Below are 15,492 nucleotides of genomic sequence, written 5' to 3' on the forward strand. Positions count from 1 at the left end.
CTTTTCAATACTTGCCCAGAATTTTTATTTTTTACGATTCTTCTTGAACCAACTGATCTTACCAAATTTTCACACCTATATTTTTTAACTATATCTCCAGAAGTAGAATGAACAAATCTTTGCTTGTCCTTAAATGTTCTTTGTTCTTTGTAGTTTTCCTGTAGCTGCTGCTGAAGCACTTCTCCAATTAAAAGTTTCCGTTTTACTTCTGGAGTAACCTTCTGCCCAATGAGCATTTCCCGAACATTTTTAGTTGGAGTGTTAGGACCTTTTTTCTTTAATCTTTCATATCTAAAAAAAGTAATATTATTTTACATTTTTTTTAAATTTTAATATTACTAACTTTGTAATTAAAATTATGGAAATTTAAATGATGTTTACTTATTGATTCTATTATTTTTGTTAAGATTAAAATTATTTCATAGATATATAATACCTACCTTTTTTTGTATTTTGAAACCTTCTTACATGTCCTTTCTAATTTAGCTTTTAAAAGCTCTATTTCTTTTTTCATTCTTTCCCTATTTCTTCGTACTATTTGTTTTCCTTTTAAAGACTGTCGTGATGACTTAGGCTGTGGATTTTGTTGAGGTGTAATATCTTCTGCAAACTCCTCAGGAACTGGAGTAAATGATGGGATTATTTCATTAAGCTGAGCCGAAAGTCTTTCTCTTTCTTTTTATGCATAGTATGATTTTTTACTTTTTTCTCGCCAACATTTTCTAATATTTCTTTGCTCTCGTTCTGATAATTCATCAATTCTCTTTACTTTACCCGCTTCTTTTCTAGCTCTATATCGCTCTCTAGCCTTCCGTTTTTCTTCTTCATGTAATGCCGGATTATTTTTTATTTTTTCTCTTAACTTACGCATCGCATTTTTTGATCTTTCCCGAAGAATACTTTTCTTTTTTTCATTGTTTTTCGCCGACTTTGCCATGTCTAAAAACTTCAAAATAGCATATTAAATAAATTAAAAAAATGTATGTTTATTTTTTAGAAAATATGTTATCAAGATTTAAGTAGAAAATAAGAACATTTTATAAAAATTTAATCAAACTTCATTTATGTTAACTTTTTCTCAATTTCGTTAACACATAAATTAACGCAAGTGAGATTAACTTAAGTGAGGTTTTATTATAAATTTTCCGTCAAATACCGGGTAAATTGTTTGGATGGTGACGCCATTTTAAAAATAACTACTTTGCTTAATTTCCTAGCAATAACCGTTTGCAAACATTATTGATTAAATTTTTTTTTTAAATATACTTATTAACAAAAGTGAAACATTATGCTTACCGTTTGTGGGTCTTAACACCGTTTTGCTCTTAATATTTGTTAAATTTCACAGAACAACATACCTCTCACAAGGATTTAATTAAATTAAACAAGACTTATCAAAACACTTTTAATGTCACACTATCAGCGCCGACTAACTAAAATTTATGTCAAATAATAATTCTATTAACGAAAGTGAGAATGAATGATGAGGACACCTATAAAAATCAAATTTTAAACTATAAAATAAATTATTTTTTATAGAGAATGATAAAACTAGGAAATAATGTCAGCCATTTTATAATTTTCTGTAATTATTTATTTAGATGTAATATATTAGAATGCTGTTTTTCTATTTCAAAGCTTATATGAACAAGGTGGGGACATTAACGAAAGTGAGAATTGAACCCTTTAATTAAAAAAAAATACAGAGTAGATTTTATTTGTGGAATTTAAAAAATCATAGGAACTTAGGGTTTAATGCACTTTATTTGAGTGTAATATTCTGATAATTATTTTTTGTTATTAAACCTTATTTTTGCTTGAAGGACATAAAAATGTACATTTTCAAAACAATGACCCCTGTATTTTGTTGATGCGTTTGGTGAATATTTTGTTTTGGTTTTGATAATTCGTCAGTTGATATCTGCCTGTCAGCAACGTTGTGTGTCTGTGGTATTGGCGTAGCAACCGCAGAACTGTAACTTTTATTTGCAACGTTGCCAGTGTTCATGTTTAATAAAGATATATTTTCTTTTAATAGTTTAATATTTTCTAATAGGACATGCTTTTTAGCTTTTAATTCGGAAATAAGTTCGTCCTTACTTTTAAGTAATTCTTCTTTCGCAGCTAGTAGCATTCTGATGTTTTCGTTAAAGTTTTGTTCTGGTATAACCTCACTTTCTATAGCACAGCATTTGACTAAGTTATTTTTGCCAACAACTACCAAGCCAGCTACCCTTAGAGCACAATATGGATGGAAAACTGCCTTACACGTTACACATCTCACAATAGTGGTAAAAACATTTCTTTCGCAACCTTTGCAAGTTTTAATTAAATCGCAATTCGCGGCACTCTCTTCTCCGGCCATGTTGTCAGATATGTTACGTATTAATGATCAGAAAATCAATCCAGTACCTCGAATCAAGTGTTTAAGCAAACGAGTACAAGTTGTAATGCTCCAAAAATAGATATTTCTAATAATGTTAATTGTAAAATTTCAGTTGTTTTTAATCCTTAATGTGTTTGAATTTGTAAATTTTATTGAATAAAAAAAAGTTAAAACATTTTATCTACTCTTGCTGTTAACGGGTCACTTTATCTACCCTTGCTGTTAAAGTGATACTTTATCTACTCAAAACAGTTGTTATAGCAACAAATATCTATTCCCAAATGTTCGTCTTTGATTTATTTTTTTTGTTTTTGACAAAACATTATATTCATTGATCGAGCAACTAATAATGTATCGAAATTCATATTTGGTTATAACAAATTCACAAAATGAATATTTATAATTGATGCTCACATTCTGTTATTTTCATTTACATAGACGTCATTATTTTCTAACACATTATTTTCATACAATTCTTCATTAATATGCACCTCATTTGGCGGTTCACCATCTTTTTCATTGATTGCTAAGTTATGCAAAATTGAAGTTGCTACGATAATAGCCTGGGAAGTTTCGGGGGATTCTCGGATACCTGAAGATAAAATAGGGAATCTACGTTTCCACACTCCATAAGATCTTTCTACACAGTTTCTAGTTCTGATTTGTGATTCGTTAAATACAATTTCTGCAGGTTGATTGGGAGCTGCTAGAGGTGTTATCAAACAATTTTTAATACCATATCCACTGTCGCCCAGCAGAACAGAATTTGCACCAAATTCTCTTTCTACTAAGCGAACTTTCAATCTAGAGTTATTAAAAATTGTTTGATAATGTGTTGATCCTGGCCACCGCACCACTATGTCCATTATTCTCAATTCTGCATCGAATACAGTCTGAACATTCAATAAAAATTATCCTTATCGGTTTCTATAACGTTCAGCTTGATCTCCACCTGGTGATTGCAGTCTATTGCGCCTAGTACATATGGAAATAGTGCGATATTATAAAATTTTTGTTTCAATTCAATTCCTGTAATTCCATTTCTGTAGCAGGAAACTTCATGTATGTGTTTCGTAAAGTGCATATTGCTTCTGTTACTTGCTTTATAATTACACAAGCAGATGTTTTACTAACACCTACAAAATCTGCAGCTGCTATTAGCATGCAATCAGAAGCATAAAATCTTAAAGTTAATAACAGTTTAGTAGCTGCTGATATGGCATGATTGCGCTCAGTCTGAGACAATATTCTTCCTTCTATTTGGTGCAATACAATTCTGCACGTATATTTCTGTAACCGAAAACAAGTGAAGATTTCTAATTCGTCAAACTCATCAAAATAATTAGTCCTCAAAAAGTTAATTTTGTTAAAACTTCAAATGCTACATAAATATATATCTAATTCATACCGAATTCTAAAAGTTTTTGGATGCCTTAGCCTAGGTATTCCTTCTTCAAAATCTTCATCATCAGATTCAAAAATATTAATATTAACTGGATCCATATCAAAATTTTTTATTTTATAAATAAAAACAAACAAAACCGCAGTTCAAAGATCGAATGGCATAAAGTAAGGTTAAAATATCTCAGATTTGACAACCCCTGGCCAACCAATGGAAATGCAGTATAAATTTATACTCGATATATCTGCTCAACTTTGGAGGGATAAAGTTATTCTAGAGATATACTCCCATTATCTTATTCCTTGTTTATTCTTTGTTTGCAGAACACCATTTATGAAGTTATTCCAAGTATAACTTTATTCTTAGTATATACTCGCATTGTAGAACCGGCCCTTAAAGACTTATTTCATAAAATTGATATTATTAATAATAATCAATTAATCAATATAATTCTAAAATTTCCAATATAATGATGATTTTATTTTTCTCATTATTACACCATGTTGACGCCTATAAAAGATCGAGCAGTTCCGTATGGGTTTCTATTATTAGCTGTGTTTTCAGTCATGAAAATTTGAACTCTATGGTTGACGTTCTGGAAATTTTAAATATAAGTGACGTCACTTTATATAAATTGTGACGTGCAAGCATTTTTATATGAAAAATGGTATATATACGAAGCCCCTTTACCAAATAAAGCATTTTGTTTAGCATGGACGGAAGTCAATGGAAATAAATTCAGTTGCGAAATTGGAAGCTGTCTCCTATCATATATAAAAAATTATTTGTCGCCCAATATACGAGAACTCTCATTGTTCTCTAACACTTGTGCAGGACAAAACAGAAATGTTCAGCCTTATTTTTAAATCTTGTGCAAGTCACAGAATTGCATGTGATTGAACAAAAATTCTTGGAGAGTGGACATTCGTACATGGAATGTGATTCCATGCACAGTGCGATTGAGAAGCAAAAGAAGTTTGTTTGTGTGTATTCTGCCAACGATTGGTTGAATATTTTTAGGCTGTCTCGTTCTGGAAACAAGAAGAAAAAATTACCATATCAGGCTGAAGAACTTTATTATAAAGATTTTTACGACTTGAGGTTATTGGAAAATACTTAAACAAATTAAATTAAAAACATTACCTTTAATACAGAACGAGAAAAGGTAAACTGGTTGAACATTAAAAGTTTAAGGTACGAAAAAGAGAAATATTTTATTATACAATATAAATACAACTTCAGTGATAAATATAAGGCCATAAATGTAACAACTCATAGATCAAGCCGTGCTAATCAGCTATTTTTGAATGTTGAAGATATTCCAAAATTATAATCTGCGCCGATTAAAATTAGTGGTGCTAAGAAGAAAGACTTAGGGGTGTATTCTGTAACATTTCCGTTAAATTTAAGAGGTCTCTAAAATTTAACGGTCCTCTAAAAGTTTTAGGTAACATTGACATTCTATAAAGAAATATTATAGAGGACCGCTAAAATATATTTTTTTAGAGGAATCGTCTAAAAGGTTTTCAATCAGATACGGCAACGTCGCCCGTTGATCGTGTTTATACTATTTGTAAGGTAGAAATTGGCCAAAAACTAAGTGTCTAAGGCCAAAAACTTAAGAAAGAAGAAGAAATTGACAGTCTGCTTGACTTATTATTTTATGATTGGTTGCGTTCACCAGACTCGATCGCTTAGAAGCTGCTTGCAAGCGGCTTATAATCGATTCTGGTCAACGATGTGCTGACCTTGCGCTAACTCCAAGCGGCTGATAAGCGGTCGCCATTTTGTTCAGCCTTAAATTTGTTTTGCTTAATCATCGCTGAATAGCTTATTCTAATAGTTGGATTCCGCCAAATTTAAATTTATCAAATAAAAAATGGCAAATTTAATCCAAATAGAATATAATTATAATAACACTATTTATAAAATAGTGGAAAGTAAAGAGGTTCACAATTTATTAGAAGGTAATATAGGGGAGAGTCCCACAGTACCGGCCGGCATTAGTGGTGGGCTTCATAGTTCCTTTCTAGGAACTAGTTCCTTGGATCTAGTTCCTAAAAAGGAACTAGTTCCTGGAACTAGTTCTTTGGAACTATAACTAACTTTGCGATCAGATCGGTATGATTGGTATTGACAGATCTTGATATGAATTGGATAGAGTGTTTAGAAATAGGTTCGATATTCGACATCACAAATAAAATAAAAGTAAAATATGGTAAACGATAGGAAACTAAATTCGAAGGTATTGGTTTAAATAATTATTTCTATTCACGAAAATAACGAAGTGGCCGTCATCTAAAAATAAGGAGATTTAACACACACTACTGGCTAGAAAATCGGAATAGATCTGTAAAATTGAATACGTAAACGAGGAATGGAAATATGTATGAATTTAGATTATTTAAGGGAACGAAAATACGTAAATGACGATTACATATATTTTTCTGAAATTTACCTGTAGAATGTTGTTTAAATAAAATAGGACATTTTTCATATAGGCGACCTTTTGAACCTATTCTGAGGTATCTCACGAATGTGTTTATGAAGAAAAAAATCTCATGGGAATATTTTTCCTAACGAACCCGGGCTTTTTGCTTTGTCTAAACATATTTTGCTGCATTTTAAATCAAAATCCTATTATTTTTCTATTATTGTTGATTTGTCATTTATTTATTATCTCTCTAAGAATTTTTTGTTCTTCAAAGGTTTATTTATAAACAAAATCTTTGCAATGTTAAAACATTGTAATCATTTTACTTACATAGCAATTTTTTTCGACAGCGATGACAGGAAGTCGTAAAATTTAATTATATCGTTGGGTGTAAATGCATCGCGCTGACTAAGGAATACGCTAACACTCAATTTATTTTGATGTTGGTTTGGTGTTTGGTTTCACATTCGACACATTCCCATTTTTATTTTTCCGCATTTGACGTAACCTACAGTTATTCGTTTTTGTATTCTTATTTTTACGGTTTGATAAATATATTATAAAATGCCTTTGCCACGAAGAAAAGTAAGTGATATGTGGGAACATTTTGATGAGGTGAATAGTAAAGGTGTTGCTAAATGTAAGTACTGTTCTTCAATAATAAAAACTACAGGCGGATCTATGGGAAATTTGAAAAGGCATCTTGGTCGTAAACATCCCACAGTAAATTTGTTAATTGAAAGAATAAGTAGCATTTTCGTCCAAGAAATTCGGGATGATATCCAGGATGAAATTATCGCAGAATCAACAGAGGAAATGCCTGGCCCTTCCAATCCAGTTAAAAAACCAATAAAAAAAGACACTCAATCGAAGTTGGAAGAATATGTGTCAAAACCAATTTCATCTAAAATATCGAGATCCTTTGACATCCAACTCTTAAGGATGGTTGTCAAAGAATATCAACCTTTTTCTCTTGTTGACGATGTGGAATTTAAAAAATTTGTTTCCATGTTAAATCCAGGCTATTCTCTTCCAACTAGAAAAATGCTGTCAAATAATTTGCTTTCACAGTTGTACCAATCGGAACTTGAAAAAGTTAAGCAAAAATTAAAAAATATTAATGCTGTTTGTTTGACAACTGATACTTGGACTTCGTCTACAACTGAGTCTTACCTTTTCGTAACTGCGCACTTCTTTGAAAACAATTTGGAATTAACATCGGTTTTGCTGGAGTGCATCAAAATGGAAGATAGACATACAGGGGAGAATTATTCTGGCCATTTGAAGGAGATAGTCGGAAATTATGGCCTCGAAGATAACGTAGCAGCAGTGATAATGCTGCAAATGTGACTTTAGCTGTCCAACTTTGCAATTGGCGACATATTCCTTGTTTTGCCCATACGCTAAATCTAATTGTAAAGAATGCTGTGACAGAAATATCGGAGACTGTTGATAAAGTTAAATCTATAGTTACTTACTTTAAAAAGAGCACTGTTGCAACATCACAGTTACAAGTTTTTCAAGAACAAATGGATCTTCCAAAATTAAAATTAAAGCAGGAAGTATGCACAAGATGGAATAGTTTGTATGAAATGTTCTCTCGCATTTTTGAAATAAAAAATGCAGTTATAAGTGCATTAGCCGTTTTGGGAACAGATTATACTTTGTCTGCCGATGATTGGTACACAATAGAGAAAGTTATAGCCATATTAAAAATATATTTGGACGTGACAACAGAGATTAGTGCTGAGAAATATGTTACTATTTCAAAAATTATTCCGATAGTAAAAATGATGAGAAAAAAAAATGAATTCACTCTCCGTTGATAATGAATCTGAACAAATTAAGCAAATGATACTGAAACTGAAAAGTGGACTCAACGAAAGGTTTAAAAATATTGAAGATAATGAAATATACTGTCAAAGCACAATTTTGGACCCACGGTTTAAGAAGTACGGATTTGTGGATGAGGTTAAATTTAAACGTGCCTGTGAAATTATGAAAAAAAAAATTGCAATCTTTTAGAATTTCTGATGAAATAGACAATCAAAATCAAATACCATCAACATCACAGAATTCTCAACCTATTGTTGCAAACAAAGATTTCTGGGATGATTTTGATGAGGAGGTAAAAACTGTTTGTGCCTATGATTATAATCCTCAAGCAGCTGCCATAATTGAATTGGATAGATATTTGAAGGAGCCTTTGCTTCTTCGAACAATGGATCCTCTTAAGTGGTGGAAAGAGCGAAGCAATATATATCCAAGATTATTTCACTTAGTGAAAAGAAGATTGTGTTTAGTAGCAACTTCTGTGCCATCGGAACGCATTTTTTTTAAATCTGGCTATGTAATAACCGAACGGAGAAATAGGATAACTTCAAAAAAAGTTAGAGAAATCATGTTTTTAAATCATAATTTATAACTTTATGTAACTTTGCTTCTAGACTTTTAGTTTTATTTTATTAAGATTTGTTTTACGAATATAATTGTTTTTTTGTTTTTTAGGGAATTTAGAATTACGTTTCCTTAATAGATAATTTTTTATATTTTTTTATAAAAGGTTAAAAAATATTACTTTTATGTATTGTATTAAATGTTATGTTCATTCATCAATTTGTGAATTTATTACTACTCAAATATCATCATCAAAGTATTTTTGGAATAGCCGCCATAATTACTCAATAATACAGCCAAATTATTTCAACCTTTTTTCTTTTCTACGAGACACGACTACTACAAACAGACAATAAATTAATCGAAGCACAGTATATTTATATACGTATGTATCTACAACAAGCTGAAGCTGACAGCCAACGATCCACCCTAGCATATCGAACCGATCACGATTCATCATACGGTTCCTTGGAACTATCTTAGTTCATCGGCTCGGAATCGGAACTAGTTCGTTTTTCGTTTTCGTCGATCGAAGAAATACTTACGGCCGGTTTCCGAAACGTTATTCAAATCTCCAATCATGTAATCAAGTATCAAATTTGATCAATTGTTAACAAGTGACAGGTTTCCGAAACGAAAATTATGGTAAAATTACGTGATCACCGGATTATAGATTATTTGACATACGATTTTACATGGAAACAGTAGAATCGATTGTAATCGTTTATTATTTCTGTACGAATTGTTCTTTATCTTGCTCTAAATTAAGAAAGTAATGTTGCTGTTTCACTTAACCATCATTCCTGTTTATGTGTAATCTGCATTCTGAAAATCAACAAACAAACATAACCTAACTAGCTAATAATTTTGTGTCGTTCGTTAATGTTTACCAATTTGTCATTTATCATCTTTAATTCTTAAAATGAACCTTTGTAACAATATTTTTGGGTTCTTTCTAAACAACAGCTTTTTATAAAACACCTTAGGTTTATGTATCTTACAACGTAACCAAAGATTTTATTTTATTTACTTACAACCATTGGTACATAACCAAAGATTATAAGATTAATCGTCCAAAAATCTCAGATTACCTGACAAGCTAGTATGACAGAAGTTTGACATAGATAAAACGATAATTAGCGTTTCGGAAACCCAAAATACTTCTGACAGGCTGTTAATCATCGATTATTTGCTTGTTAGATTAGTTAATGTGTGTTATGTGATTGAAGTTTGATCGATGTTTCTGCAACTCAAAATGTATTTAATCGACTGTTAACAGTAGATTACCTAATTTTGATAATGATCAGCCTTTCGGAAACCGGCTGTTAGCAGTTCGCATAAATGACGGTATCAAGTATAAGATCAGCAGTGACGTTAATAGTTCCTCGGAACTAGTTCCATTTAATTTTCGGAACTGTTTCATTTATAATATAAAGTGAACTAGTTCCAGGAACTAGTTCGTTCCGGAACTACCCACCACTAGCCGGCATACAGTACCGGCCAGTTGAAAGTTCTACAAACCTATAATAGATGGTACGGTGATGATTATCGGTATTAGTGCTAGACACTCCCATAAGTACAAGCCCAGCGTGGTGTCAACTTGTCGCGACAGGATTCTTGTCAGTGCAAAAATTTGTGTTGGGCATCATAGACGTATACTGCATATTTAAAATTCTGTTGGTGATTTTCAACATTTAAAGATCCAGTTTAAAACAAATAACTCCTGGTATGTATAGTGTATTTATATAACTATAAAAAAGTATACTTTAAATCAATATTTGTGCGTTTGTTTTTACCTGTAAACAAACTTTTTTTTTTTTCGTTTCCTCCAGTACCGGCCACTGCATTGTCCTCCAGTACCGGCCAATAATAAAGTTCGTTTTTAAAAGATTTCTTTTACTTACAGGTACGCAAAAATGGTGATAAAAATAATGTTCATGTGAGGCAAAAAAAGGGCAGCTGGGATCCTGCGAACATGCGAAAAGCCGTGGAAAAGGTACTGAATAATGAGATGAGTGCACGCCAAGCTGCCGAACGCTATCAGATACCACGAACTACATTGAATGACAGAGTAAGTGCTATTAAAAATAATAAAGAGATATCCATTGAGCCAGTTATGGGTCGTTTTCACAATACTTTTTCACCTGAACATGAGGAAACATTGGCGACACATGTTAAAGACTTGGCCAATAGACTAATGCCTTTAAACAGGCAAGAATTTTTACGTCTTGCTTTTCAACTGGCAGAGAAGTTGAAGTTACCTCACCAGTTTAATAAAGAAAAAGAAATGGCAGGGAAAAACTATTATTATTCTTTTATGAAAAGACATAGTGATTTATCATTGCGGAGTGCTGAATCAACGAGCTTAATGAGAGCAGTAGGATTTAACAGACCTCAGGTTGAGCGTTTCTTTGATGGTTTAGAGACTTTGATACAGAGGTTTAAATTCACTCCTTATAAAATATGGAATTGCGACGAGACTGGTGTCAGCATTGTCCAAAAACATGCCAAAGTTTTATCTACTAAAAACCAAAAACAAGTAGGAAAACTGTCTTCAGCAGAACGTGGAAAGAACGTGACGGTGCTTTTTGCAATGAGCGCTGGAGGTCAATTTGTTCCACCATATTTTATATTTCCACGAGTCCGAATGAATGAAAGACTAATGGTTAACGCCCCAAATGAGACGTAGGCGAAGCTCAGCCAAAAGGCTGGATGAATGCCGAATTATTTTTAAAATGGATGCATCATTTTGTGCAGTATTCTAATCCTACAGCCGAGAATCCAGTTCTCCTGATTTTAGATGGACATGCGAGTCATAAGGACTTAGATGTTATTGAATTTGCCCGGAAAAATAACATCCATATGCTTAGCACCCCACCACATACGACCCATAAGCTACAGCCACTAGATCGTACGTTCATGAAGCCATTTAAATCTGCTTATAATAATGCATGTGACTTGTGGATGAGATTAAATCCCGGTATTAGAATCAGTGAATACGAGATTGCTGGCTTAGTTGCTTCAGCTTTTAATCGAGTTTCTCGAATGGAAATCGCAGTTAGTGGCTTTCGTTGCACAGGCATACACCCCTTTGATAAAAATGTCTTTAATGATTTGGACTTTATTTGTTCTAACATAACCAACATTACAGAACAACAATCAACGTCAGAATCATTGCCTTCATCTTCCCAACTGCTAGAAGCAACACCTTCAACATCAGACCGTTGCCTTCATCTTCCCAACTGCAAGAACCAACATCTACTACTCCTGCTCCTGATCTCGTAGCCCATATTACAAATTCTGTGCATTCCGACAACCAAACTACTCTTGTTAATGGAGAATCACAAATTGCTTTCTTGCGGCAATTAGAATCTCCAAGAAGCTACAATTGACCTATCCACAGACAATTTTAAAGCTGCACTTACAGAACTCTCACCGGTTCCTGATGCTTCTAAAAGAAGAGCAACTGCCCGGAGTCGTAAAGCTGAAAAAAGCGAAATTATAACTGGGGTTCTCCATACAAAAAAATGATGGAAGAGAAAAAAGCAGGCAAAACAAGCGTCGAATCACTTAAACGAGGGAAGAATTTACTTGTGGAAAATGACGTTAACAAAAAAAATAAGGTCTCAGGAAAATATGTTCAAAAAGGTAAAAGCTTGTTGTCAGGAAGATATGTTAGTAAGAAAAGTAGGAACAATAAAGATGAAAACCTACCTCCTCCTAGCAGACCGGTTGAAGAAGAGACAGTTTGTCCTTTGTGCACTGAATCTCATGAAGAGGATTGGATACAGTGTGGAAACTGTAATATTTGGGTTCATGAGGCTTGTGCGAACATATCAGAGCTATCCAAACAATATATTTGTGATTTCTGTATTGTTTAATTGGTAATATATTTACTGGCCGGTACTGGAGGCCAATTTTATAAAGTTTGATTTTTCCTTATCTTTAATTTTCATTAATAAAGTGATTATTTTGAAACATTATGATTGTTTATTACTTTCATTGACAGCATAATAGTCCTTTCATACATGACAGGAAGTATTAAACATGTACCTTTTAGCATTTTGATTTTTTTGTTGATAAACCTTAAGGTGACGGTACTGTAGGACTCTCCCCTACATATTTCTATGAATAAGAGGTTATGTGACATTCCTTAAATTTTTTATGTTAAAGCATTACATTTATCTATATTTTTTAGATCCCGAATATTTCGAAAAATATTGCCAAGAGAACAGAAATGCAATCGAGATATTCGTAGAAAATGTAGATGTAGAGAATATCCCTCCTACAGTAAATTTGCCATTTTCATGGAGTATTAAAACCACAAAATTATTGCTATCATGCTACAAGGAAAAAGGAACTTTTTCGCAATCCGAATATAAAGGAAAGGCAATAGTGGGGCCAAATAGTAAAAATTTTTCAATCCCATGGATATAATATATCTCATGAAATATTAGATAAAAAATTTAGAAACATGAAAGCCCATTTCAAAACAGTAAAAGACAATGCCAAAAAATCAAAAACAGGACAAGGTACTATTGGTTGGGAATATTTTGAAGACATGGAGGCCATATTTGTAGATGATAAGACAATCAACACTGACGAAATTATATCATCTATGAGTATGGCCATGCCAAAAGAAATAAAAGAGTTGGGTGAACTTTTAGATGCTCCCAATGAAACGGTTACAAATTTAGAGCCACAACCAAGTACTAGTGGGTGTGGGGTTGTTGAAACACCTCTCAAAAGAAGAATGGAGGGACAATCATTGTCGAAATTCCGCCGGACAATGGAGGAGGTGGAACTAAGTAAGGAAATTTTAGATTAGTTTGTAAATATTTTAGTATTATTAAAATGTATATAGTGATTATCTAGATTAGGGATTAGGTTATAAATATTCAGTTTTTGTATTATTAAAATGTATATTGTGATTATCTAGATTAGGGATTAGGTTATAAATATTCATAGTTTTTTTGTTATTTATATGTATATAGTTATCTAAACATTAAAAAAAATATGAAAACAGCTATACTTTATTTATTTTCCAACAAACCAGTTTTTAATTGATACACAAATCTTATGAAAAATGGTACCTATTGATTACTATTTGTAATTAATACAATAAAATTATATTCAATGTTAATTATTGTTCCAATTTTTTTGTTCTGCTCCAACAACCATTATATTATTATTCCTTCATGTAATATACCATACTCAGTATTGTATTCATCCAGAACATTGCCTTCTGATATAACGAAATTGTGTAAAATACAAACAGTAAGCACAACGAAACCATTTGAATATTTTCTGTATCAAGAAATGTTAACCTTTCAATTGCTTATATATATATATATATATATATATATATATATATATATATGTATATATATATGTGTGTATATATATATATATATATATATATATATATATATATATATTGAGATGATATTAGATATAGGAGAAAGAAAAATAGTGATTAAAAATAATGTATAAGTTATATACTAAAGAATATTATAAAAAGTATTTATATGAGGGCCTTCTTAAGAAATTAACATAATAATAAGTTTAAAAAGTGTTTAAATTACAATGTATTTGGTTATTTTAATAATTATGATATTGTAATATATTTGAGTGAGTAATCCTTATAGCCAACCAAGTATACACTTAAGTCAATATGGTGGTAAGAACTTTTATATAGAATTATGGATTAAAAAATAGTGTTATTTATTAATTTAAGATGTAATTTATATATAAATTTGTATTTTGATCTGAAAAGCCTAAATTTCCATAAAATTCTCGATAGAATTTTAGTTATAATAGTAGTTTTCTAGATAGCATAAAACGAATTATCTAGAAAGACGTCAATAGAAATAATTTAACCTTTGTTCGCAGTAGAATCTTCGCGAACATGGTTATGTCTATGGAATAGAAACATTCGAACATATATTTTTCAAGAACATTCGTGAACAGAAATATGATATAAATATGTGTGATTTGGATTCAAAATGGTCAGTCAGTAGGGCAGTCAGTCAGTCAGTCAGTATATAGTTGGTCAGAAGGTCAGGTCAGGAAGTCAGTTAGTTGGTGAGATGTTCAATATAGTAAGATAGTTAGTTCAGTAAGTTTAGTAAGTCAGAATAGTTCAGTCAAGATACACAGTTATCAATGATTTAGTATATTAGATGAAGATTAAGAAACAGAATAAAGAGAATATTATTGAAGATTAAAAATTATGTTATGTATATTTTGATTGGAGAATGGAGAGAGTATTAATTGAACATTAAAATTATACAATAGATATGGTGATTGGTGATTGAATCCCAAATGACTGGTACATGCTTGTAAGAATGGTCGGCAATAAATTTACAGTAATTGAAATCACACAAACTCTAATAAAGAAAACAAAAGATCAAAATAATGATTCATTTTTATGGCATAACATTTTTTGGATCCGTGTTAAGAAAGAAAATTCGTGTAGTTTTTCTTTTAAGTACTCACTTCGAGTAGAAGACAACTTTAGAGTTTGTGATATGAAGAGGCAAACTAGAGGCAGCCGATCAACTCTGCCAATGTGGGATGTCCAGAGGGCATACAACAACAATTTAAAAATAACTAAAGAAAAACATAAAGATGTTTTATCATTATTACAATATATAGATCCAGTGTATCACGATTTTTATAAAAATGTAATAAAACCCACGGACGATGCAGTAGACACATCATACATTAATGATTCCAGTTCCGATTCAGATTAATACTATTATTTATTTTTTTTTTATCAGATCCATGTGATTTAATAATAACTTTTCTTTTATATTTGTATTCTTATGATGTTTTAAAGAGTAATAAAGGAGTTTTTTTAATAAACTAGTT

The 15,492-nt window shown here is 31.5% G+C and overlaps 1 protein-coding gene and 1 long non-coding RNA gene across 2 annotated transcripts; one reads left to right on the forward strand and one right to left on the reverse strand.

The window, feature by feature from the left end:
* Window positions 1-218: 218 nt before the first annotated feature.
* On the reverse strand, window positions 219-1,356 carry LOC140449510 (uncharacterized). The gene is made up of 3 exons (XR_011951813.1): window positions 1,297-1,356; window positions 441-946; window positions 219-291 (listed from the first exon to the last, which is right to left on the reverse strand). It is a non-coding gene; the product is annotated as an uncharacterized lncRNA (long non-coding RNA).
* Window positions 1,357-6,786: 5,430 nt separating this feature from the next.
* Window positions 6,787-7,572, forward strand: LOC140450669 (zinc finger BED domain-containing protein 4-like). The gene has a single exon (XM_072544333.1). It carries the CDS (start codon window positions 6,787-6,789, stop codon window positions 7,570-7,572), a length of 786 nt encoding a protein of 261 aa, XP_072400434.1.
* The last annotated feature ends 7,920 nt before the right edge of the window (window positions 7,573-15,492 follow it).

The sequence above is a fragment of the Diabrotica undecimpunctata genome, chromosome 9 (assembly GCF_040954645.1).
Source record: "Diabrotica undecimpunctata isolate CICGRU chromosome 9, icDiaUnde3, whole genome shotgun sequence".
Taxonomy (NCBI): Eukaryota; Metazoa; Arthropoda; class Insecta; order Coleoptera; family Chrysomelidae; genus Diabrotica; species Diabrotica undecimpunctata.

Excerpts from the sequence above, each read along its gene's own strand:
- LOC140450669 (XM_072544333.1), top strand. The coding sequence starts at position 6,787 with ATGCCTTTGCCACGAAGAAAAGTAAGTGATATGTGGGAACATTTTGAT.